This window comes from Tauraco erythrolophus, chromosome 1 (assembly GCF_009769465.1).
Source record: "Tauraco erythrolophus isolate bTauEry1 chromosome 1, bTauEry1.pri, whole genome shotgun sequence".
NCBI lineage: Eukaryota > Metazoa > Chordata > Aves > Musophagiformes > Musophagidae > Tauraco > Tauraco erythrolophus.
The window spans coordinates 135,280,564-135,306,687 of NC_141465.1; the positions used below are offsets into that span (position 1 = coordinate 135,280,564).

Consider the following 26,124-nt stretch of genomic DNA (forward strand, 5'->3'; position numbering starts at 1 on the left):
CACAAAATCTCAGAAGTGAAAAGGGTTGAGATACAAAAGGATCAGGCCAAGGGCTCGTGAGAAGAGACATAGTGTATCCTTGAAAACCTGTCTTCCCTGCCCAGTTCAGGGCAGAGAACTAAGGACAATAAGGCTAAAACTGACAGTGCAGGCAGGATGCACAGGAGAAGCCTCTCATGACCCCATGGCTAAGACTGGTTTTATTCACCCTTTTTATCAGGGCTACACCTACTCCAACCCCACGCAAGGATTTCTCTAAGTTCATACCACGCTCTGAAAGCGTGTTAAATCAATGACTGTTAAGATGCTCAGCTGCCAGATGTGAAGTGGATGCAGGAACCAAGCTTTCAGTTTTTTGGGGGCAGTTTTATGTCTCATGCCATACAGAGGCTGCACCCAACCAGATGACCTCAGCGGTACCACTGGGCATTGCATTGCTTTAACTCATGTTTAATATCTTGGTGGCACTTGTCTACCAAAGCATCAGAGCAGCACAGATGCAGCCATATGCATTTTCAATAGGGAACCATAAAACCTAGGTGAGAAGCATCACTTCACAACCCCATGTTTATGCTTTGACTATTTTCCTCCTGCTCTCCATTCCAATATTCAAGGAGAAGACAGTACGGTCCTCTCTTGGATCTAGCCAAGCTGGCAGAGGCTTGTGGATAACACTATTGCTGCAGCCACATAATTAATTGCAAATTGGGTGGCAGTGTCAGTCATTAGAAAGACAAGATGGAAGTTCAAAATAGCTCTGTTACCTCCTGGGCCCATCACTGCACGAGTCAGTGCTGAACTTGTCTGTGCATGCAGATGCACCTAATTGGTACAGATGAAGTATCTGAGCTGTGTGTGATGTAGTCATTCCACCTGCCAGTCTCACCACGCCATTTGCAACCAGTCCATATTCAAGGGAGAGCACAGGACAAGTGAAAGGACCAGATTTCCTTCCCAAGACAGGTCAAGAATGGAAGTTTTCCTAGGGACATTCAGAATCCCCAGATCTGGGTGCCCCTCTGACGCATGGGACGTGGTGCTCTCCCTCCAGAAGAAGTCATCAGAGGTAGCTCCTCATGGGCTGGGTGAACATCGGTACCTCGCGGTCAGAGAGGACAAGGCTGGCTGGGCTCTGATTGCAACCACTCAAAATTGAAAACTAAAATATTTGGCATAAACCACAATGGACGATTCTGGGGCAGAAAAGAAAGTCTGGAAGAGATCTCTGCAGGTACATAGACCTCTTTTTGTTGGAAACCCCTCAGCTCCAGGACACTCATTTCTCCTCCAAGCAGAGGCAGATTCAAGGATGAAACAGTTCTCGGCCCAGGGAGAAGCATTAATTAAAACTAAGGAGTCAGAGGGAGAGGAAGGGCACTCTGCTGCTTGCAATCAGCTTCCAGGTCTCAGCCTCTTCTGTTATGTCCAAGGGTCTTATTGAATCACTCAATGAGAAGGGACCTCAGGAGATCTCTACTCCAACACAAACCAGGCCCAGCACTGATTTCAAACAAGATGCTCAGGGCTTTGTCCAGTTGAGTCTTGAAAAGCTGCAAAAGGATGGAGATCCCTCAATCCAGGGAGACCTTCCAGCAGCCTTCCAGTACCTAAAGAGGCTACAAGAAAGCTGGAGAGGGGCTTTGGACAAGGGCGTGTAGTGACAGGACATGGGGCAATGGCTTTAAACTGAAAGAGGGAGAGATTTTGATGAGATATAAGGAAGACATTTTTTATGATGAAGGTGATGAAACACTGGCACAGGTTGCCCAGAGAAGTTGTGGATGCCTCATCCATGGAAGTGTTCAAGGCCAGGTTGGATGAGGCTTTGGGCAACCTGGTGTAGTGGAAGGTGTCCCTGCCCATGGCACGGGGGTTGGAACTAGATGATCTTTGAGGTCCCTTCCAACCCAAACCATTCCTTGATTCTATGAATCTCTCCAGGATCTCAATGTTTGCCGTCCCCTGTAGGAAAAACTAGTTCCCTTATATCCAGAGGGAACCTCTCCTGTTTCAATTTACAACCACTGCCTCCCATCCTCCTGACATGAAGCTCAACAAAGAGCTTTCATCAAACTTCTCAACAACCTCCTTGTCAGTACTGGAGAGCTGCTATTACATCTCTCTCAAGTCTTTTCTTTTCCAGGATGAAGAGACTCAGTGGTCTCAGCCCTTCCATATATGTTCAGCCCCCTGACCAGTATGGTGGCCTCTCCAGGACTTGCTCCAGTTTATCAACACCTGTCTTGTACTGGTGAGTGCTCCACACTGAATTGCTGAGTAACAAGAATAATCACTTTCCTCCATCTACTAGTTACACTACCATGAGTACAGTCTGAGATGCTACCAAGCCTCTGGGACCACCATCCAGGTTGCCCAGAGAAGTTGTGGATGCCCCATCCCTGGAAGTGTTCAAGGCCAGGCTGGATGAGGCTTTGAGCAACCTGGTGTAGTGGAGGGTTTCCCTGGCCATGGCAGGGGGGTTGGAACCAGATGATCTTTGAGGTCCCTTCCAATCCTAACGATTCTATGATTCTATGATCCTGGAGGCACAGTCCTCGCCAGCATGCCTTCTTAGCATGAAGTGGCATGTCAAATCAAGGGTTCCAATGGATCAAATGAGACACTTAAGGATTTGGGAAACCCATAAAGAGAGCACATTTGGAAACATCACCAACCCCACAGAACTCACAGCATGTTGTCGAATCCCCGATGCCAGGATGGTTTCCAGGGTGATGTTGATGTAAGTGCTGTAGTAGGGATGAGCTGGTGGCAGGTCCTGGAAGTTCAAGATGAGCGATGTGTTGTCCTTGATCACCTCTAGCATATCTGCCAGCTTGCAGACTGACTGGTTGGCAGCTTCCAAGTAGTCAGACTTTGAGAGAGACCCAGCCGTCCAGAAAGGGTCGTTCTGAAAGCAAAGCATGTCCCAGCATTAGTGCCACAAATCCAAGACTCCTCCAATGCAGGAGAAGATCCTTTTCTATCCCACCTCAGCAACACTGGTGGATGCCAACAGTTATGCTCAGTGACCGTCTTGCAGCTTGCCGAAGTGTTTCTCTGTGCCTCAGTTTCCCTATCCAAGTGGAGGTCACAGATCCTTACTGAAAGCAAGGTGTGCTGGACAGGTCACTATTTCCAGGAGGAGAGCAGAGCTATAGGGCCGTAATGTAATTTTCCAAGGTAGAAATCTAAAAAATTTACTTTCTCACACTATGTACATGATCAACAAGGATTCTTCAGAATCCGAAAATTAAAAGGACCAACTATTATATAACTAAGAGAGATCAGAGAGGAGCTATGGGCTGTTGACTTAAGGAACTTAAGAGATGGGTTTCTGATTGAGGAACAACTGGTTCAAAGTACATCCCAAAAAACACCTTTCCAGATGCTATCTTGTCCCTTCTTATCTGGCAAGCAGCAGTTTCCCTGCGTTGCCAAGCCCACAATCACATCTGCAAGCCAAGCGAGTTCCTGTGCAGCTGTAATACATAGACATCCCCATCACACCTCCAGACCAGCTCAGATCAGGAACAGCCGTGAAGCTACAGTGGTTTCTGGCTTCCACCAAGCAAGAACCCAGGGAACTCCAAGGAGGCACATGAAAACAGTACCTGAGCTTCCACCACTGCAGCAATGCTTCAGCGAGCCACGTTCAAGCTCGTGTGAGTGTGCCAGAGTGCTGCAGCCCTCCTTCCAGACCACAGCTAATGGTCTCCAAGAAGGTTATGGCTGCTGGCCAGAAAGCAGCTTGGCAAAAAGAAATCCCACCTGCAACCTGGCTGCACGCTGAAGGATGAGTCAAAGCCCATCCCACAGCAAGTCCTCCCCTGCTGGACTTCAAAGGCTAAATTTCTTGCTTTTTCCTTGTAAAGACAATTGTCTCCAAAAGTAAATTAAGGAAAAAGGAACAGCATATAACATGTTATCTTTTTTGTTCTCCTTATAATCACATTCCCTCTCCTGGGACACTTGAAGTTCTTTGTGGTGTCAACCAGGCATTAAGGCTCCTTCTTGCAGGTGATGGAAGAGGCACAGAAAGACAATGTGTCTTATAGATCAAGTAGAAGTTTAGTAGAGAACAGAACTAAATGTGTTTCATGGATTCTTGGTCTTGGGCCACTCCATTGAGGAGATGGATCTATACTTCTCTTCAGAGAGAGTTTAGGCATGAGCTTTCATCCCATGGCCATGGCTCCGGGACACCCACTCCATGGCCATACTCACCTGTAGGAACCACTCTCCAGCATTGAGCTTTTCCAGGTCAGTCCAGTTGAACATGGAGGAGTGCTCATAAGCCCGCTCTGGAAACACTTCCTCCACGTTGGTTGTTCTCCTGAGTGTCTTGTCATGCATCAGAAATGGCACTCCATCATAGCTGCAAAGACAGCCAGAGGCCCCATTACAGGTGGAGGTGCACAACCACGTACACAGCATTAGAAAAATACCTGTTCCCACTCCAGCATCTCTCATGGCTTCACATCAAAATCATCGTGAAGATCTCAACCAGCTTAACTCATCTTCAGCATCCCCAAGACCAGTTGAAATGAGATGCACACAGAGGAAAAAGTCTCGTAGATACCTCCTAGATGTTTGCAGTCATTCGAATGCTGACATAACCCTATCCATCCCTCCCTCCCTCCTCCCCACTACCCCCTCAACATTTCTAGAGTGCCAAACTCGGGTAGCTTGGGCAAGAACACCCACCCTGAATGCTCACGCTAACCAAAGCTTTCTGCAGTGTCTGTAGGTCCCAACAACACCAGAGGTTTTCAACACCCTGTATGCACAGACACTCACACACAATTCTCAAATTCTTAAGAGTAGATGATGAGTAAGATTTTCAAAGCCTCTCAGACTATATGAGAACTTAATGTTCACGGGCTCTCAGCAAGATGCAAGGGCTCCAAGCTACCAAAATTGCTCTGAAATTGCCTTTTTTCCAATTGAAAATTGGTTTCAGGAAACAGCCATGCTCACGTGAGTCATTGAGTTTGTGCATCTTGAAGAAAATCTGCCTCTCAGATAGCCAAATACATGTCCTATGTTTTTAAGCCACCTAGATATTACAGAACGTTGGTTTTGGGAAACCTAAAAAGCTCTTTAAACTTTCTTCCAGCCCAATTTTCCGTGACTGGATCAGTGGTAACACCACGCAGGGCAGTGATGGTTTCTATCAAGGGTAGGGGGACAGTTGTGTGCACTCAGAAACTGAGATAAATCCAGGGCAGCCAGCCTGATTACCATGATGTTTTCCAAAGCAAGGAGCCCGTCTTCATAATAGGAGACTCAGATAAGGTCTGGAAAGTAGATGGGGTTAAAATACAAACCCCATTTGAATTAGGAGACAACTCAGAGCACTCATCCCTTGAGCTAGAGGCAAGACAAAACCCAAATTTTAGATGATGGAGCAAAGACTGCCTCAGCTTTGGCATTGCCTGCAGAAGGCCCTTATCACAAAGGTCACTGGCATCTTTATTTGCTATTTCTAGCGTGTGCTGTGCCAAATACTTCCTCTCCCAACCCAAAGCAACATGCTGACACAGCAACACCATGCTCAGCAGCACACCACGCTGCTGCAATCAGGAGGGTTTTTAATAAATACAGTTCTTAAAAAAAAAAAAAAAAGAAGAAAATGCTAAGAACTGCAGAATTAAAAGTGTGGAGTGTTTAAGGGAGATAGGAGCTCAAGTCTTAATATCTCACAGCAGAGCATCATCAGATACTGCTAAGCCTTAACCACAGAGCAGAAATCCTACGGGGCACTTAACATTCACTCCATCCTTTCTAATCCTTCCCCTTACGGAGTCACTCAGCTCTACCCAAGGCAAACCACAAGGTATTAGCAGGCACAGGTTTGAAAAAATGATTCAGAGACAAAAGGCAGAGCTTTAGGAGAGTTGAGGTAGGAGGTAGAAAATAAGAGTGGAACATGAAACGATACCGCGCTCCCGCTGCTTGAAGCAAAGTTGGTTTTACAACCATGGCCACCCAGTTCGGGTAGGGAGCAGGATGTGATAGAGAGAGAATTTTTTACAACGAGGGTGGTGAAACACTGGAACAGGTTATCCAGAGAAGTTGTGGATGCCCCATCCATGGAGGTGTTCAAGGCCAGGTTGGATGAGGCTTTGAGCAACCTGGTGTAGGGGAGGGTGTCCCTGCCCATGGCAGGGGGGTTGGAACTAGATGATCTTTGAGGTCCCTTCCAACCCAAACCATTTTGTAATTCTATGAACATCTTTGAAAGGGATAAGGACAGCAATGGGTGTTGTGCCACAAAGGCTTCCCAAAGTTGTTGCCAACTGTATTGGTAGCTCACTTTTTGGTCTGAAGGTCAATGGAGTCTTCTTTTTATAAAGACACTTGTGTCTCCTAGAGAGGCCCTTCAGAGAATTGGGCCATCAAGGACATTGTTTAAGCTATGGATGCTTGGAGTGGTCCTCTGGGATGGCTGACGAGTGGCAACATGGAAAGCTCTTGGAGCTTTTCCAGCTCTCCTCCTCCCAAAAAGTCCACCTTTCCCTTGGCCAGTGCCAATGGAAGCAACCAATTCAGCCGCCGCATGAGCTGAGTGCTCACTTGTGAGTGTGGGCAGTCAAACAGTTATCCCTTCCCAACAGTTAGCAAACTGATCTTTGAAAGAAGAAGAATTGTATTGCAAACATCTCAATTCATCATTCACCCTCCTGCGATGACCTTCCACTCCCTAGATGGAAGAAATCCCTTTAGTTTTTATATCATTTGCTCTCAAATAATTATACAGAGAACAAAAAAAAAGCACTCTAACAATTAAAATTCAGAAGCCCATCAGGCAAAAATATCTTTCCATCAACACCAACCTCCCAAGCAGTCAGGAAAAAAAGAAAATATCAGCTTTGGGTCTTTCTTGTATTTATAGCTTGGAACTGAGACAAACCGAGGGATCCCCAAGATAAGGCATGTGCCACTTCTGCCCTCTTGCATGTCAAAAAAAAAAAGCAACAAGAATATCAAAAAATTATCAAATTCCTGGAACAAAGGACGGTCAGTCTTGAAATAAACCTCTTTAAATCCTCTCTAAAATGGCCTTTTCAATTCAGCTCAACATTTGCCTGCAAGGAATGACTTCCCAACAGTCAGCAGTATCACCAGGTTTCTCCTTCCCCCAGCATTAGTGCCACGTGAGGACAAAGGGCTCACCCCTGGGCTGCCAAATTCTTGTGACACTTTTGCAAGGCTGGTAAAAACCCTCCTCAAGACTTGCAGTGCCATGAAGTCAGTTTGGGATCTCCACTCTCTCTGCACCTGCAGCATCTCAGCAAAAGTCGTATTTAAGTAATTCTGTCCCTTCTCAAGGCCAGCTGAATTCAAGCCAGGCTAGAAACCAGGTGGTGTGTTTTGCTTCAGTAAAGCAAGCTCTAGGATAAACCACGGTCTTCCTGCAAGTGAAAATTAGTTTCATGACAAAGGTACCCAGGTTCCCCCACCTGGACAACTTCACCTTTAACCATCATCTCAGTGGAACATTTAGTAGCATCTGTGCATTACAAATGGAGACAGTTAGATGTTATCAGATATGTTCACCATGAGAGCCCTTCTCAATAGGAAAGAGTGGTAAAAACCAGACACACACCAGATAGCAAAGATCCACCAGCGTGGCTTGGGTCATCTACATGGAAAGTCTCAGATCAACCAGCACGCCGGCTTACCTCAGTACGACGTCAGCTTGGACTCCATACAACTTCTGCTCCACTGCCTTCTGGAAGGACATCAGAGTGTTTTCTGGTGCCAACTATGGGAAAAGAGAGCAATGAGAGATTAGTAGTATAGAATCATAGAATCGTTAGGATTGGAAGGGACCTCAAAGATCATCTGGTTCCAACCCCCCTGCCATGGGCAGGGACACCTTCCACTACACCAGGTTGCTCCAAGCTTCATCCAATCTGGCCTTGAACACTTCCAGGGATGGGGCATCTACAACTTCTCTGGGAATCCTGTTCCACTGTTCTCACTGTAAAAAATTTCTTCCTTAGATCTAACCTAAATCTCCCCTCTTTCAGTTCAAAGCCATTGCCCTATGTCCTGTCACTACACACTCTTGTCCAAAGCCCCTCTCCAGCTTTCTTGTAGCCCCTTTAGGCACTGGGAGGCTGCTGGAAGGTCTCCCTGGAGCCTTCCCTTCTCCAGGCTGAACAGCCCCAACTCTCCCAGCCTGTCTCCAGAGCAGAGGTGCTACAGCCCTCGCATCATCTCCATGGCCTCCTCTGGCCCCGCTCCAGCAGCTCCATGTCCTTCTTGTGCTGGGGACCCCAGAGCTGAAGGCAGCACTGCAGGGGGGTCTCAGGAGAGCAGAGCAGAGGGGCAGAATCCCCTCCCTTGCCCTGCTGCCCACGCTGCTCTGGATGCAGCCCAGGACACGGTTGGCTTTCTGGGCTGCCAGCGCACGGTGCCGGCTCATGGTGAGCTTCTCATCACCCAACACGCCCAAGTCCTTCTCCTCAGGGAAATGTTTACAAAGCAGTGTCAGCAACGATGCTGGAAGGAAGGTTTAGAGATATGAGGGAGCCAAAACAATCTTGTTTTGCTGATTAGGTATTGGTCAGTCACACTGGCGTACCAGTGTTCCCCAGGCAGAACTGGATCTTGCCAAAGTCTGAAGATGGCCAATGCATTTGACTGATGGTTTTTCACACACAGGACGGAGTTCAATGCAGAGTTACTATGCCCTGCAGTGCCTGAAACCTGGCTAGCTCGAGGTCTGGTGCAAAATTAGCACTGCAAAATGAGAAATTTGCTCACCAGCATGGTCCCCCAAACAGTGGCTTGCTGGTGATCCCCAGAAAGTGATTTTTAATGTGATGCCAACTCATATCCACAGGTTATATCTAGAGTTACTTAAACCACCTTAACAGTTCTTAATTCTCCTACTTTTCTATGCAAACAGAGATTACAATGCCATTATAGAGAAAAGAAAGTCCATAAACCAGCATATTATCCATACCAGGGAGGACAACTAGACCATAAGTTCTGCAGCAGACATTTTATTTCCATATCTACTCATTCAATATCATCTATTGCCCAGTCCGAAAATCTAATTTTTCTAATAACAAATGTTCTAGTTGGTTTTAACAACAATTTTTTAAAAGTAGCCTTAAGCCTAGAAAATTTATCCCCCTGGCTGTCACAGACAAGGACTCAAGTTTTATTTCAAATTCTTTCCTGTTGAAGGGAACAGATGGTAACAGAATTCAGGTTTGTCTAAAAACAATACAGTGTGAAGACAAATACTTTGGTTTTTTACACAACCAGTACAGTATAGCAAGTCCCAAAACGTCTGTAAACCAACAACAGGCAGACCAGAAAAACCAAAAACAAAAACACACAATTGTGGAGAGAAAAATCTGGCAGGTTTTCTGCACTGAAACAGGAGCACATCAAGATAAAGCTATTTTTAAAAATAATCTTCTTTTTTTCCAATTTTGCTTTCAGGTTCAGAGCACCTGTAACATCCTGTTTTTCCACTCATCTCTGCCACCACCAGGATGAGTAAGTTTCCATCAAGACACAACGAGCATTCACAAACCCTGATTTTCAAGAATTACTCAGGGGTTGGAAAGAAGAATAAATCAAAACAAAGGCTTAAATGTGCCATGCAAGCAACACGCACAATAAATACAAAAATCTGCTTAAGAGTTTAAGGTGTCTTCAAGAATCATCTGTTTTCCTATTAGCTGATCGCCTTCCATGCTCAGGTCAGCAAAGCTTTGGGGTAAAATAATCAGACCTGATGTCAGCAACATGACCTTCACACAGCTCCAGTATCTCTACTGAATTCCTCTGGCTCAAGCCACACATCAATACTAGTTCATTTTCCTGTTTGTTCAACAAAGGCACATTATCTTCCTAAAAAAAACTCTCAATCAAAGCCTGGCTTGTCTAGGAGAAGGCATAGGCAACATTCCCATCACACCCTCTCGCACAGCGCGATGTTGGGTCACACAAGGTCGGGCTGAAAGAGCTTTTTGCGATGTATTCACAGTGCCCAGAGCTGTCAGCAGGGAGCAGCAGCCACAAAGATCTGAAGGTCCTATCCAGACTTGCTCCAGCTCCTTGGGTTGCTTTCAGCATCTCGGGTTTCTCCTCCCAAGTAGCTCAGGTTTCCTCAGGATAACACTGCAAGGTGATCCTCTCTCTACAGGGTAACACTCAATATTTGCTTTCGGAAACCGCAGCAATCACAAGGAAATAAAGTGAGTAGTCTTCAAACCAGAGACAGCTGATCTAGCAAAACCGAAGGGCAACGCAAGACCATCAGCCTAAGTCTGGAAGGGTTGCTGGGGAGATGGAACGTGAGCCTCAGCTCAAGACGTGACACCACATCAAGCAGGAGCTGAACCCACACCCCCGTAAACAGTCTCACCAGGGATGTGGACATACAAGGAAGAGAAAAGCAATGTGTACTGAGTTGCAAATTATCTCTCGGGTGAAGGGAGACTGGAAAGGGCAGGTTGGACTACCTCCACCAAGCAATCAAGGTAAAACCCATCGACAAATGTAGGACAACACTACTGTTACCCACCTACATGATTAAGAGCTCATATTGCATCAATCAGGGCTAATGAAGGCAAACAGCATGGCTACAACAGTTTCTACCTCTGCAGAGATGGACCAGCATGACCAAGGTCTTCTCATGTCTTACCTGTACACCCAACTCTGGCACAGCAGAATTCTAACCCAGAGAGGGAACAGGCTCTGCTCTGTTTGGTAACAAGATGAAAAACTCTTCTTGCCTCTTCTCAGTGTATTTCAGTTTCTGCAGGGCCAGGGTCAAGTCTTGCTTGGACACCAGCCCTCCTGAGATGCAGTTGGTTTGAGATACAGGAGAAGCTTTAAGCTAAACGACAGGGGAGCCCCAGCCTCCACTGCTGGAGGCACTTGAAGGAAACGGAGCCAAATAGATTTGAGGTGGGAAGTCAACACACAAGAGCCTCCATCAGCTGGACTGGGGAAAAACAGATTTAGACAGAGCTAAGACTGCATGCAGAGATGATTGATGAAAGCCAAACAGGAAAACAGCCTTTTGGGGATGGGATGTTTGCCAGGCAGGACAAATCTGGCCGTGTAAAGATAGTAGTGATGTCCAGGCATGTTAGAGGCACTGCTAAAATACTGGTTGCAGTGAGCTAAAAACTTGAGGTTTTCTTTGAGTTTTAAAACTCAGAGCACTGTGACTGTCCCATCCTCAGCACTCAGACAGATGCCACTGAGCTTAACCCCATGGAGAGATGATCTTGGCCCCAGGAGTGGAATATCCCACTCCTGCCTCATCTCTACCCCCCTACAGAGCCTGCAGACCACTCTTCATCCTTCCAGAAGGGCAAAACTTAACTGGACTCTACCAGTTAAGCTCTCACATGGCAGCTGAGATAGAATCATGGAATGGTTTGGGTTGGAAGGGAACTCCAAGATCATCTAGTTCCAACCCCCCTGCCATGGGCAGGGAAACCCTCCACTACACCAGGTTGCCCAAAGCCTCATCCAACCTGGCCTTGAACACTGCCAGGGATAAGGCATCTACAGATACAAGGGACATCCATTCCTTTCCCAGGAATTTGATCCCAAACACAAGTTAAACTTACAAAACACTGGCCAGACCTGTGTTCAAAACTGCAGCTGTGCAGAGGAAGCAGCATCTTAAAACTGTTCTAAGGACAGGCTGTCTCTTAACGTCCAACCATCCAAATACACACTTTGGAGCTGTAACGTCATCTTTGTCCTAACACCACTAGAAGTGAAGAGCATCCTCTTGAAGATCATCACAGAAGGATGAACATCTCTGGCTGCTATGAATCAGCAAGCAGCACGGACGTCAGCAGACACGCTCTCTGTAACACCGTGCCCCACGATGGCACGCACTGGGTAGTCTCCATAACACCACAACGTTATTAACTTGACAACCTGATTCCTTGCATGTCATAAGCTTTTGAAAAGTAGATTATAAACCTTCCAGGCAAAGATGTCATCTTCTTGTAAGCATGTGGTTGGTAAGCTGCTCACCTGGCCAGAACCAGTTACTCTGATATAAATAGTTGCACCTCCAAATGAGTCCATCATCGATGCAGAAAGCTGTCCTCTCCGGTTTCTAAACCTCTCATAGAATCATAGAATGGTTTGGGTTGGAAGAGACCTTAAAGATCATCTAGTTCCAACCCCCCTGCCATGGGCAGGGACACCCTCCACTACACCAGGTTGCCCAAAGCCTCATCCAACCTGGCCTTGAACACTTCCAGGGATGGGGCATCCACAACTTCTCTGGGCAACCTGTTCCACTGCCTCACCACTCTCAGAGTGAAAAATTTCTTTCTTATATCTAACCTAAATCTGCCCTCTTTCAGTTTAAATCCATTGCCCCTTGTCCTCTCGGTTCATCCCAGCCTTGAGAGGACTGAACAAGTCACTCACACCAATGACACAACCTAGTAAAGGTCAACCAGAAAGCCAGGAGAGCAAATTTAACCCTGTCCCCTAAAATCAGATGCTGCTTGTTCCTGGACGTTCCCCTGGCACCACTTTGGAGGCAGGATCTCTCCGTCTCAAGAGTTCACATCTCGTGCAATGTGAGGGTTTTTGTGAAAGGGAGAATCTAAGTACCAGATATTTCCATCATTCCAGACTATATTTGTCTGCCTCCAAGAAAGAGAGAGCTAAAGCCCCAAATTCAGCACATTTAGGACAGAGATGCATCCAAGCAGGCCAGTTGCTGGCACAGAAATGACTTGCTGAGATTAGAGCTGGATTTGTTTTGTTTGGTGTTTGTTTGGGTGGGGTTTTTTTTAAGTTTTATAGCAAAACTGCAATAAATAAAGAAATATATAATCTTTCTGTTTGTATTTCTCCGTGCCCTTCCAGTTTCTCCAACAGGTTTCCTCCCTGATACAACACATTCAGGCAAATTATGTCAAAACTCAAATTGAGATTTGCAGTGAGCCGGTGGAACAAGACACAACCAATTTCTTAAGAAACCAGTGCTGAAGTGAAGGAAGCCCTGGGGCACAAAGTAATGATTTCACTCCAGACCCTCTGTCCTACATAAACCAGGTCACCATCCACTGAAAGCCACAGACAGACCCCGTGCAGCATTTCCAGAAGCTGTTCCTTCTCTTCACACTTGGTTTGATAGGCTCATTCCCTGCAAAAAAAATCAGGCTGCTATTCATTTCTTCCTGCTACAGGGACACAGCAAGTAATTTCTAGAAAATTACCCATGAACGAACTCATTTTGACTGTTTTTGTGCTTAGAAGCCAATTGCAAATGCTTTGAAACGGAGTCAAGAGCTTTGGACCTTCCTTAACAAAGATTAAGACAGGGTGCTAGTTGGAGCAGTGCAGCCTTGCTACAGCCAGACATCAGCACACTGTATTTTTCCCCTAATTAGCCACCTTGTCAGGCCTTAAAAAAATAATATTAAAAAAAAAATCACTGCATCATTTGCATGTTGAGGAGGCTAACAAAGAAGCTTGCACAGAAAAACTGGATTTGTTCCAAACTAACTGCAGCCGCTGCACACCTCTGGGATCGTGCACTGAAATGCATTAAAGGATTTGATCTTTGCTTCATCAACAAGCTTTAAAGATATTTTCTTATCCTTTTGGAAACATGAGCAACAATTTAGGGTTTTTTTTTTCATTTTCTCTCTCTCAGCTCTCCTTTCCAGTCTCAGTCTCCTCGTGAGCCAATAATTGGTCTAAAACCACAAGGCATGATTAGGGCGATAAATGAAAAATGATGATAAATGAAAAATGGTATTTTCCAACCTGTAAAATGATGCCTTTTGGAAGTCCTGTATGTGACATAGTGTGGGATCTGCCAGTACATTGATTTCAGCATTAGTGTCTCATCATGCCTCGTCACTGTGAGGCAATTATGATACTGTTTAAAAAATAAAATAAAAATGTATCTTCAATCCCTAGGAATTCAAATTATTTTAGAGAGCATCCATATCCAGCACTTCTGGAAACAGCTTAACTAGACTGAAAAGAAGGGGGAAAGTGCAAAACAAAGAGGAAAAAAAATAAAGAATTGCCTTGGACAATGGGATGAACTAATCAGCAAAAAGCCATTAGAAATTTAATGACTACATACAGGAGATGAGACCTCATTATTGTACTGTGCACAAAAAAAAAAAGCTGAAGCTTGATTTAATGAAAGACTAACTACACTTCTGTAGATTTATTTCAATGAACACAAGCCTTTCTCCAGGTCTGACAGAAGATGCTAATGGTGAATGATTGTTGCTATGGATCGGACCAGCAGGCAGGCTATACTGGCCATTTCTTTAACTGGGTGTGCATAAGACGTACAGCAAACCAAATGCTTCTTTGTGCTGCTCGTGCTGCTGAAACCAACCGAAGCACTTCACAGCCCTCAAAAAACAAAGCTGCCTCAAGTACACGATGGAAAAGTTTTGGTAACCAAGATAAGATGAAAAAAAGGCCCTCAAAACCACCAGGAAAACAAAAATCCCCAAATGATACAAAGACCAGGTTGCCAAAGGCGGTTATTTCAGTGCTATTTGTGGCCTCCAGCTATGAAGTCAAGAGCTGTTCTTGCCTCTGGCATGCTTGGATGGTTTCCACAGGTTTAGCCTGACTGGTTTTAGACCTTTTTGGTCCCAGTAACAGGAGGTGAGTTTCCAGGCATGGTGGGTTTCCAAGGAAAGAGAAATAGGGGTCTTGCTCAGATAAGTACTTGCTATTATGAATCCTTTGGGTGATTTACCTACAATTTGAGATCACAGATCATCACGATGAGACTAAATCATTTTCATAAAGAATGTGTACTTAGGACTAACAACCTAGAAGTAAGTAGGACTCGACATTATGGACAGCACCTTCTTCAGATCCCAAAAGCAAAGACAACCTGCTTCAACCTGAAGCACCAGCTGAGGAAAGACATTTGGAAGAAGACCTTAAAGGTGGAAATGGTGGTAGAAGTTGGTGTCCTACTGGAAGAAGTTCCTCATTTCCATCTCAAATTTGGTCTCAGTTTTTACCTTCTACCCTTGTTTTGGTTTATTTGGCATATTTACCATCACAGAAAGAAGACAATCAAGTCTATTGCCATTGAAGACAAAACGCAACTAGGTTTCTGTAAGAAGAATAAAAGAGATGGAAGACCAAAGACAACAGACACCTGCTCATAAAACCATCTGAAAAGTTTAACACATTAACATGCAAAATCTACAGAGAACCCCATCTCATGTTTTGGCGTATCAGCACGATTCCTGTACCCATCAGGACAAGACCCTTTCAAACCAACAGACATCAAGTGAAGACTGGAGAGTTCAAGTCCCAGCACATTGCTGCCACAACCCTGATGCTCTCCTGATGGGGGTCCAGAAGGACATAAACAGATCTGGAGGCTGAATAATTCATTTTAGAAGAGCCTTTGAAAAGAAACTGATGGATTAACGAAACACTATGCTATGAAAAGGTTTTCAGATAGTACCCTGGTGGGAATGGACATTTAGCATAGCAAAAAGTGGGCACGACTGGGTGACATTTAGGCAAGGGAAGGTAGAAGGAGTCATGCAGAACAGCCTTTCTAGCACTGAATTAAAGCTTGTGGGGGAACAGGATGATACCAAAGGGACGTTGCTCAGAGGAGCACTACCACTACAGACAAATGGTCAGCTAGTGTGGAACCAGTAGCTCTCCTGCACTGCAAAAATCCACGCTCCGTCTAGGTACAGACGCCAGGATGGGTTCTGGCTTTCTCTTACTACCTAAAATTCAAGGACTTTTCCCCATCCCTCTTCCAGAGTTCCAAGACAAAGTATATGAGCCATATGGCCTCTGTTCCTCACTTTTTACCTCCACAGAACAAGGATGGCAGTTGAGTCACAGCCATGCAGATGCTATGAATGCTGCTCTTAAAAATCCTAAAGGGGGCAAGAGAAGAGAGACAGCATGCGTGTGCACAGAGGAGAACAGGCTCTGGAGTGCAAAGGAAGGTCGTTGTCCCTCTATGAGGAGCAGGCTGCATGCACTGATGGATCAGTTCACTAAGTACTGTATCCCTCAGGAAGCACAGACATCTACAGCTTTCCTGGGAAACTCTCCGTCTCACCCCCTTTTGCCCCATATACCATATGCCATGTCTCCAACAAATCCTTAATTTCAGGACAACAAGCATCTTCAGCCATCCCATGGATCTCCTTTGCTGGATTGTGTCAGAAGAGCGTTCAGTTGTATTGGTGTCTTTCTAGTATAAAGAGGGTTGGACGTGCAAATGCAATATTACAGAATCATGGAATTGTTTGGGTTGGAAGGGACATCAAAGATCATCTAGTTCCAACCCCTCTGCCGTGGGCAGGGACACCTTCCACTGCACCAGGTTGCCCAAAGCCTCATCCAACCTGGCCTTGAACACTTCCAGGGATGGGGCAGCCACAGCTCCTCTGGGCAACCTGTGCCAGTGCCTCACCACCCTCACAGTGAAAAATTTCTTCCTTATGTCCATTCTAAATCTCCCCTCTTTCAGTTTAAAGCCATTGCCCCGTGTCCTGTCACTACACACCCTTGTCCAAAGCCCCTCTCCAGCTTTCCTGCAGGCCCCCTTTAAGTACTGGAAAGCTGCTATAAGATCACCCCGGAGCCTTCTCTTCTCCAGGCTGAACAGCCTCAACTCTCCCAGCCTGTCTCCAGAGCAGAGGTGCTACAGCCCTTGGATCATCTTCGTGGCCTCCTCTGGCCCCGCTCCAGCAGCTCCATGTCCTTCTTGTGCTGGGGACCCCAGAGCTGAAGGCAGCACTGCAGGGGGGTCTCAGGACAGCAGAGCAGAGGGGCAGAATCCCCTCCCTCGCCCTGCTGCCCACGCTGCTCTGGGTGCAGCCCAGGACACGGTTGGCTTTCTGGGCTGCCAGCGCATGGTGCCGGCTCATGGTGAGCTTCTCATCCACCAGCACTCCCAAGTCCTTTTCCTCAGGGCTGCTCTCCATCCATTATGGCTCCAGTCTTGCCAGACAGGCGAAGCAACCAGCTATCAGACTACCAGCAAGCGTGTTTGTCTGCACAGCAAATCACATTTGTCTTGCTTCAGGAGATCTAAAGGCAAATATTGCATCGCTTTCTATCATCTCCTGTCCCACTAGATCTAGTTTCACCTCAGGTCCCAAACTCCTAGACTCTGCAGACTTTTGATCTTGGCATTGCCCAAGGGAGGATGTCTGTGTCCTTCTGCCCCGTCTCCAGACTCTTCTCTGGGCTATTTAGAATCATAGAATGGTTTAGGTCAGAAGAGACCTTCAAGATCATCTAGTTCCAAGCACCCTGCTCAATCAGGTTGCTCATTCAACCTGGCCTTGAACACTTCCAGGGACGAGGCATCCACAGCTTCTCTGGGAACCTGTGCCAGAGTTTCACCACCCATTTCCTCCTCTCCAGCTCCACTTAGCCATTTCTCCAAACTAAACTTACACACAGCTGGGCTCCACAGCAAAAGCCTAGTAATCAGCCCTGTGAAACAAGACCCTATTAGCAGAAATGACTTCTGACAAGGCTTTAAAATCATTAGTTTCCAAGCAGATATGACTTAGTAGAACCTGAGGGCACCGTAAGCGGAGCTCTTCAAACTCAAGGTGGCATTTGATACAACGGAAAGCTGGGCAGAGATGGAAATACAGAGGGAAGTTTTGACCACCTCTCTCTGGTCCTCATCTTTCTTATTGCATCTCAGCTTCACCATTCAAGGGCATGGTTGCTGGATCCTCACTACACATACAGCAAAGGCAAGGCAGTTGGACAAACCTACTGCCAACAGATCATGGGACATGCAGACTATTGTTTGGAGGTTGGAATAAGGCTTGATAGTCTCTGATCTTGTTTCTTGTGGGCTTCAGAGAAAACCATCTGCTGCTAGCAGACAACCAGCTCTGTGTATTGGGGAGCGGTGAAGGAAGGGATGTGCCCTGCTGAACACCACCTGGGTCACAGTTCCATACGCAGCACTGAGTGTCCTCCACCACTGCTCTTGATGGACCTTTGCAACCTTCTGCACCCTAATATGCAAGAAGCATCTTCCCAGATGGGTTTATACCATACTGCAAGGAATGTTTGCTGGCTCCAAGGAAGAACATGAAGCAAAGCAAAGGGCCAAGTTTCTACTGGGAGTCTTGCTCCAGACAAGGTTTATATAAACTGTCTGGAAGACAGAAGGAATTTGTCTGCTGCTTAGTTTCTTTAGACAGCTACGGGGGGCACACAGGCCTGGAAACTCCACAAGAAGAAAAATGTCGAAACAGGTTTTGTGATTTCCTGCCATGCAGAAAGCATGCAGAGCCCAGGTTCTCACTCGTCTTCTTCTGGCCTTCATGTTTGGTACAAACTCAGCGGGACAGGAAAAAGCATTTGTCATGCCCAGAACTTCATTCCACCACCCACAGAGGCAATATAGTTAAAATAGTGATGCAAATGAAGCTGACATTTCAAGGGATTGCTTAAAGAAAGAAATCATTAAAAATAAAGAGAACTAAAATAAAATACTTCTGTGTCGTGACGGGTGTTTATCTCACCTAGCAAACTCCTCGTGTGCACTCTTGAACTTGGAGAGGAGTTCAAACACGCTCCAGCCTGTCAAATAGGTTCTGACAGCCTATACGGATATTTTTTCTGCTTTGAATGTCAGCAAAAAAAGTTAGTTGTATGCCTAAAAAAACCAACCAAATAAATAAAACCCAAAAACATTCACAAGGCCAGTGCCTACACTGCAGTATGCTGTCTTGTCTGAAGTCAACCAACCAGCAGAGAGAGATGGAGGTGTAACCATTCAACAGACCTAAGTACAGAATCACCCAAACTAGAGACCCAGACCAGTATGATCAAACACAAGACAGCTTTATCCAAGCCCAGGGCTGTGCCCAGGCCAACACGCTCCATCTTTAGCCTGGACGTGTCCAGAAATCTTGGAGAAGGACAGACTATATGATTACGATTTCAAGGTCTACCTAGAGGCAGATGACAGGAATGTTTCACCACCTCGCCCAGTCTCATGATGATCTGCAATGCAAAAGTACCGTGCAGTCATGTAGGGTCAGCACAGCTTGTTTGTTTTTCCAGATTGCCACATACTCAAGGCATCTTGCTGTGAACAGAGTTTAGCTATTGCTGGTGAGGTCCTGCAAAGGACACGAAGACTGAGCCTCAAGCTCTAAAAAAAGAAATAAATAATAATATCACAAACTTCTCCTGCTGCAGCTCAAGGGCCAAGCCTGGAGAGTGAAAAATAGCAGAACTGGCAGCCAGAAAAACACGATGGCACAAACCACCCTGAGCAAGGCAAGGAGTGCCCTTTTGTTTGTAAGGCGTCTAGAACATCTGGGGCAGGACTTGACTCTGGGTTCATGTACTGATTTACCACCACAGTAATTCTAGCCAGGAGGGGTGCCTTAAAGTTATATTTGACATATATATTCTCTGGTGAGCAGCCTGGAGACCACCGGATCCAGTACCATCCTTTACACAGGCAGAAGACTCAGAAAATGCGGTGTTAATAACGTGAGACTACTCACCATTGGTGCTCCGCGGTGACCTATGATGGCTGGCTTTGGTCCCAGAGCCTTCTTCTCCATTATGCAAGGGGACGAGATGGTGAGGGGAACAAGGTAAAGTGCAACTACAACTGTGAGGTACGCAGTGATCATCAGCATCTGAGAAGCTGAGACAGAAAGAGAGAAAGAGCTGGTGAAAAACGTTGGTCCTGACCTTCTCACACCACCTTCAAGACACCTCCAGAGGTGATACTGGTCTACAGCCATTGCACCTGGTACAACAGCAGAATTCTGGGTTTAGGAAAAAACATATTCTATTTTTTTTTTTTTTTTTTTAATTTCCTTGAGCTAGTCAAGTCCTGAGGGAGGTTTTCACTTCATTTTATATCAGGGAAACAAAAAGTTAAGCAAATTCCTTAAAATGCCAGCAATGTAGCCCAAACTACTGCTGATTTCCAGCCCTTTGGGTGGCACAGCACCAAATTTTGCCCTGCTTGACAGCAGAACTAGATGACCAGTTAAACATATCTACAAATAAGTCATGGCACCGTGTCGGTGCATTTAACATCACTTGGGTTTACATCACTTGTGTTTACCTTGGTGGTTCACCAACACCACCCGTTCCAGCCAGGGCAAAGCCACTTTCACTGCTTCTGCATTAAAATCTGTGCCAGTCAGAACTGAGCCAATTTGCAATAATGTTTTAGTGACTAAGTTGGACGTGTTTAAATAAATCCTTGCGTTGTGATGGCACTGCACTCCCTGGGGTCTCCACAAGCAACTATATTACAGGATCAGCAAATAGTTGTCAGCTGCAACGCTTGGGGCCAGATGAGCAGTCCTGCCTCCCACATCATGCCTCAGCCACCCTCCTCCAACTACCAGTGACTTCTCACAAAGTCCAAAGTATCTGGGAAATCTTCTGAAGGTGCTGACAGCGCAGCAGAAAGAGCCCTTGTTCCCAGCAGACATGTACTCCTTATAAAAAACAACGGGCACCTTTGAACTCCTGAGCTATTTGGAGTCACTCGAAACCATAGATATTAAAGAAAAAGAAGACTATTTTAAATTTTTTTAATATTACTTATTTCGCAAATTCATTAAGGTTTTGGAACTCAAGAGAGAACCTCCAAAAAAGCCCTTTAAAATAAATATTTGCAATGGACAAGGCAGATTTTTTTTTAGGGGAAGGACAGAACAGTCCAGTTCTGTTCCTGACCACAAGTGATCTGGTTTCACATATAAATAAACTGCTTTTTGCTTCCAGCATCCAATAGCCTGATTCAAACATGTTCCTACAAGCCAGAAAGTAACACTAGTAACTTTGCCACCTAATTTTTCCTCCTCTCTGGAAGAGATGTCAATCACCCACCGAGCATTCAAGGAACTGAATGACATCTTTCTAAGTGACTTCATGCTGTGTCCTGCATGATAAAGGTAGGGTGACCTGGAGTTGTGCCTTACCAGCATCAAAACCTCCAGATGGACACAGGATGTGATCCTGACTCAATTCGTGCTCACTCCAAGAACTCCACACACCAACTGGGCTTTGAAAAATCAACCTAATGGTCACCGAAGTCTCAGGCTGAGCAAAGAACCTGGTCCCTTCCTTCCTGGTACTGCAGTTTAGGGATTAAACAGCTCAGATTCAGAGGAAAGGCACCACATGAAACGCATGGGCTTCTAAATATTTTGATCATTGGACCGCACTCACAAGGAAAGGATGCGCCAGCATGGGTCACAGACCATCTTGAAACGGAGCTGAAGACCTCACCCAACCATGTATATGTGGCAACTGAGACCACGCACAAAAACCCCAAATTAAATATAAGCAAAGTACATACTATTCAATTTGAGGCTGGATGGTCTGCATGGAAGAAGCTCTCCTGGTAACCACCCAAGCCAAGCAAGCAGGACGGATAAATCTCCCACTTTCTACAACATGACACCACCACCACCATTTAGAAGCAAGTCTTCCTTCTCCATTCCTCCTACTCTTAGCGACCACTCCAGCCTAGTTTGGGCTCCTGGAAGAGCATGTATCTCACACTGCCATTTGCTACTCAAGGCTTCCAGGGCTGCTTTGAGTCCAACGTATTCTATGCGACCTCAGAAACAAGCTTCAAAACCAGGCTACTGCCTTTTAAAACACAGTAGGTATTCAAGAAACTTCTATTTTCCAGGTTCAGAAAAAGTAGCATAGAAGGCTATCTTTTGTTCAAGGCCAGGTTGGACGAGGCCCTGAGCAACCTGATCTAGTTGGAGATATCCCTGTTCCTTGCAGGGGGGTTGGACTAGATGACCTTTGAAGGTCCCTTCCAGCCCTAATGATTCTATGATTCTATGATTCTAAGGCTAAAAAAAAAAAATGTGTAAGTTTGCTCAGTAAAAAAGCCAGTTGCTGAAAATTGTCACATGCCTCAAAAACAAGAACAGATTGTTGCACCAATGACTGCAGCTGCACTGGTTATTTCCAAAAGATTATTATTAGTGAAATCTTGTTTTCCCATTACGAGCAACTGTAGGTTCTCACAGAGATTTCAGTTCTTCTCTTCCATTTTTAACACCGCCACGTCGAACATATCTGTACCAAAAAGTATGCAAACTCCTCCAGGTAAGATACTTTTCACAAGTAAAATGACCCTGAAACAACTTTAAGATCCAACAGTACAGAAGAGATGAATGTTTTTCCCTAAAAACCACACACACAAAAAAACCCAACCCAGGAGGAGAAAAAGAACAGGAAAACAGCATCCTGGCTTGTTAAAATCAAACAACAAGCCATTTTCAGGGAACTCAGCTGCAGGAGAAAAAAGTAGGAGGGATTCAGAAGGAGCACATGCAGTCTCTGCTCTAGGCGTAACCACAAATCCTCCCTCAACTGGCAGCCTAATTACATGCTGGGACATATTTAAGAACCACCAGGTAGGGCTTTATTGGCATATTTATAAACTAAGGCAGAGCAGTTCCTTCTTTGAAAGGTCTCTCTGGTTATCAAAATCTTTCCACCTTCAGACACCACTTCCTCGTTCTCAACTCCCATTTCTTGGAAGTCTCTTGCAAGTGTTGCCAGATCCTTCCAGGGCTTGTATTTTGCTGCAGGTTAAATACCAATTAAAATCATTTTTCTGGAGCTGGCATAAATGTCTGAGAACATCCACGAACGCCCTGAAGAACACCACTTCTGAGGGCACAGAAGGATCAAATTATTTCACAAGAAAACCTGGAGGAACAGCTCAGGCTTGGGAGAGCCCCTGGCAATGAGGTGGGACAGGACAGATGTATGGAAGAGCTTATTTCAGTGGATAGGACCATCAACAAGAGCAGCTGGGTTCAGTGTGTCCTTCACCACTCTGCTCCCTTAGACCTTTGACCACATCTCAATGTGCATTAACCATCAGGGGACCAGATGTCTACTGAGTCCTCTGGGTGCTACTGCATCACAAGCAATAAGTCCATGAAGGCTTTCAAAAGCCAGATCCACCTAGAAATGCAGATGAACAGGAGCCAAAGAGATAGGGGATGGAAGAAGTACTTATAAGATCCAAAGAAGAACATTACACATTATCTGTGAGGGAGTGCATTTATGTTTTCTAAAGCAGATTGATGGAAATCTGGATGATTTTGTTCCATGCATCACTGGAAACAGCCCTTTCACCTCCAACCTCGGTGAACTTCTGACCACAAAGCAGCAGCCATGGGATCTGGATGCATCCCCAAACCTGATTCACCCACTCTGGTTTCAGCCAGGTCACTCTAGGAGAACATCCACCTCCTCAGCGTGGCTGAGCTGGACACTGCTGAGCCCAGGGAAGGAACCAGCACTGCCTCCTGCCAGCTGGTTCCTAACAGGAGGACCCCAATGCCCCAACAGCCACTCATTGGCCCCGACCCACCACGCAAGGACACAAGTGGTACTCACTGGCTTTCTCCATTCGTGCGAACTGCCCCGCTATCAACCACGACAGGGTCGTGACCACTGCAAGTGCTCCTATGTGCAAGAAAGGGGCTGTGGCCTGCAGGACACAAGAACAGGAGAGAAAAAAAAATTATTACAAACACCCCAGCTCCTTGCAAATTCATTGACCTTGCAGGCTCCACAGGGCATCAGACTGCTCCATTTCCAGTTGGATTCTGCACCGTACCTACATCAGGCTCCTGTTTTGGCCATCTCTTCTTCCAAACCCTACCACTGTCTGTGGCACTGAGGCCATGATGAAGGCAAAGCAGGAAAGCTCTAAACCCCTTACTGGGGAAGAGCTCACCCTATAACACAGATATTTGGAAAAGGCCTCCTAAGACACCATGCAACTTCAAGTAAGGCTCTTGGTGCCACTAAATTTTAAATTTCCTGTAGTCCAGTTAAACACTGGTCAACAGCTCAATGGCCACATGGAGGTCAGTGATGAGTGGTGTCCCTGAGGTGTCCGTATTGGGACCAGTAGTGTTTAATAGTCTTCATCAATGACAGAGGGATCGAGTGCACCCTCAGCAAGTTTGCAGACAATATCAAGCTGAGTGGTGCAGTCGACACGCTGAAGGAACAGGATGTCATCCAGAGGGACCTAGATGGGCTTTAGAAGTGGGCTCATGTGAACGTCATGAGGTTCAACAAGGCCAAGAGTAAGGTCCTGCACATGAGTCAGAGCAACCCATAGTATCAATATAGACAGGGCAGAGAAGGGATTGAGAGCAGCCCTGAGGAGAAGAACTTGGGGATGTTGGGTGAGGAGAAGCTCACCATGAGCCGGCACCGTGTTCTGGCAGCCCAGAAAGCCAACCGTGTCCTGGGCTGCATCCAGAGCAGCGTGGGCAGCGGGTCAGGGAGGGGATTCTGCCCCTCTGCTCTGCTCTCCTGAGACCCCCCTGCAGTGCTGCGTTCAGCTCTGGGGTCCCCAACACAAGAAGGACATGGAGCTGCTGGAGTGGGTCCAGAGGAGGCCAGGAAGATGATCCAAGGGCTGTAGCACCTCTGCTCTGGAGACAGGCTGGGAGAGTTGGGGCTGTTCAGCCTGGAGAAGAGAAGGCTCCAGGGAGACCTTATTGTGGCCTTCTATTCAAGGTCAGGTTGGACGGGGCTCTGAGCAACCTGATGTAGTTGAAGATGTCCCTGCTCATGGCAGGACGGGGTGGACCTGGAGACCTTTAAAGGTCCCTTCCCAACCAAACTATTCTATGATTCTATGAACACCCTGGACTGGGTATCACCATGGTGTATCACCACAAGAGAAAGTTTGAGATGGATCTTCTGAGTCATGCTCCTGTTCTCCAATTGCTCGCCTAAATCTTTAAAAAACAAGAAAAGGGAAGCACTTCTGAGAAATCTTAGTCACTTGTGTGAATGCTATTTTTTCCTCTCCCAGTATCTGCATATATTTGTGTACTCCTAAATATGCAACAGTGATCACCAGTAAAACCTCTCAAGCCTTTCATGGGCAAAATATTTTTTGGATATTCTTTTGGGGAAGAAGAAAAAAAAAGGAACAGAGAGCAGGTCTATCAAAAAGTCAACAGTTTGTAACTATTTTCCCCTAACACTCCCATAGCCCTGCAGCATATTACAAGTTTTTCTTAAAAGAAGACTAGAACACAGAAGTTTTATTCTTTTTTAGATACATATAAATTTATGTGCAATGTGAAAACAAACCCAGAGTACTCCTCCCATAGGACTGGGAAGAGAGCATGATGCTCCAGGCCTGGACACCAACGTCCAGGGCATTGCAAGCCAAACCATGAGGAGAAATTGCCCTCTCCCTCCAGCAACTCTGAGTCATGCTCAGCCTCAGTATTTTCCACCTCTAACTCTCCAGCCAAGCCCTGGTTTGAGATTAAAGGAAAAAGCCCAAGAAATAGAGACAAAGTAATATAATGGCCTTGAGGATTCCATGGGAGTGTTGTTTTTTTTTTCCTGCAAGTTTTCTCATAGCCAAGATTTCAATTTTGGGAGTGACAAACATCAAGACAGGGTTTTATACAGTAGAAAGACACTAAGTCCACGACATGTAGCTGCACTGGCCCCTTTCCCCACCCAAAGAAGCATCCTTGCAGACAACTTACTTGCAGTGAAATAAATACCATCTCCCATTCATCGTCCCAAAGCTGTGCTATCGATGACATGGTCACCACGGTGGTTATCAAGGTTGTCATCAGGCCAATCTGCAACAAATATGAGAAGCTCCAGTATGTAAATACTATCATTATCATGGAAGTTTTACAAATTGGGAAATGGAGAGAGAAACCTTTTGTACGTAGTAAACAGCCTAAACCAACTAGCCTTAGGATCCACAAGGTTGGGCTTGTGTGCTGTCCCAGCACAACCTCCCCTTTCCACCACTGAAGATATGACACTGGGCTAAACAGTCCCCAAGGGGGCACATCATAGATGATCTCTTGCTTCCTTCACACAGTGGCCAATGGTATGGAAACATCAGGTGATTTGCCCTGCCAACAAACTGGATCAGAAACAGCTTAGATACTAAAATAATAAATCTGCCAGGCAACTTCAGGAGATGATCCCAGATTCTTCTGGCCCTGCTGCAACAGCCTGCGATGCACCAGTGCTATGGGAGGTTGACGGACTTGGCTCAACTTGACTCTCCAA

The 26,124-nt window shown here is 45.9% G+C and overlaps 1 protein-coding gene across 2 annotated transcripts in view; it reads right to left on the reverse strand.

Moving 5' to 3' along the window:
• The window catches only part of GDPD5 (glycerophosphodiester phosphodiesterase domain containing 5), a 121,774-nt gene that overhangs the window by 16,515 nt on the left and 79,135 nt on the right, over nt 1-26,124 (reverse strand). For both annotated transcript variants that reach the window (XM_086615086.1, XM_086615095.1), the window contains exons 5-10: nt 25,581-25,679; nt 23,446-23,539; nt 19,545-19,690; nt 7,686-7,768; nt 4,225-4,375; nt 2,690-2,908 (exon numbers count right to left, since the gene is read on the reverse strand). In XM_086615086.1, the coding sequence (XP_086471212.1) occupies nt 2,690-2,908; nt 4,225-4,375; nt 7,686-7,768; nt 19,545-19,690; nt 23,446-23,539; nt 25,581-25,679 (792 nt within the window). The remainder of the gene's footprint in view (nt 1-2,689; nt 2,909-4,224; nt 4,376-7,685; nt 7,769-19,544; nt 19,691-23,445; nt 23,540-25,580; nt 25,680-26,124) is intronic.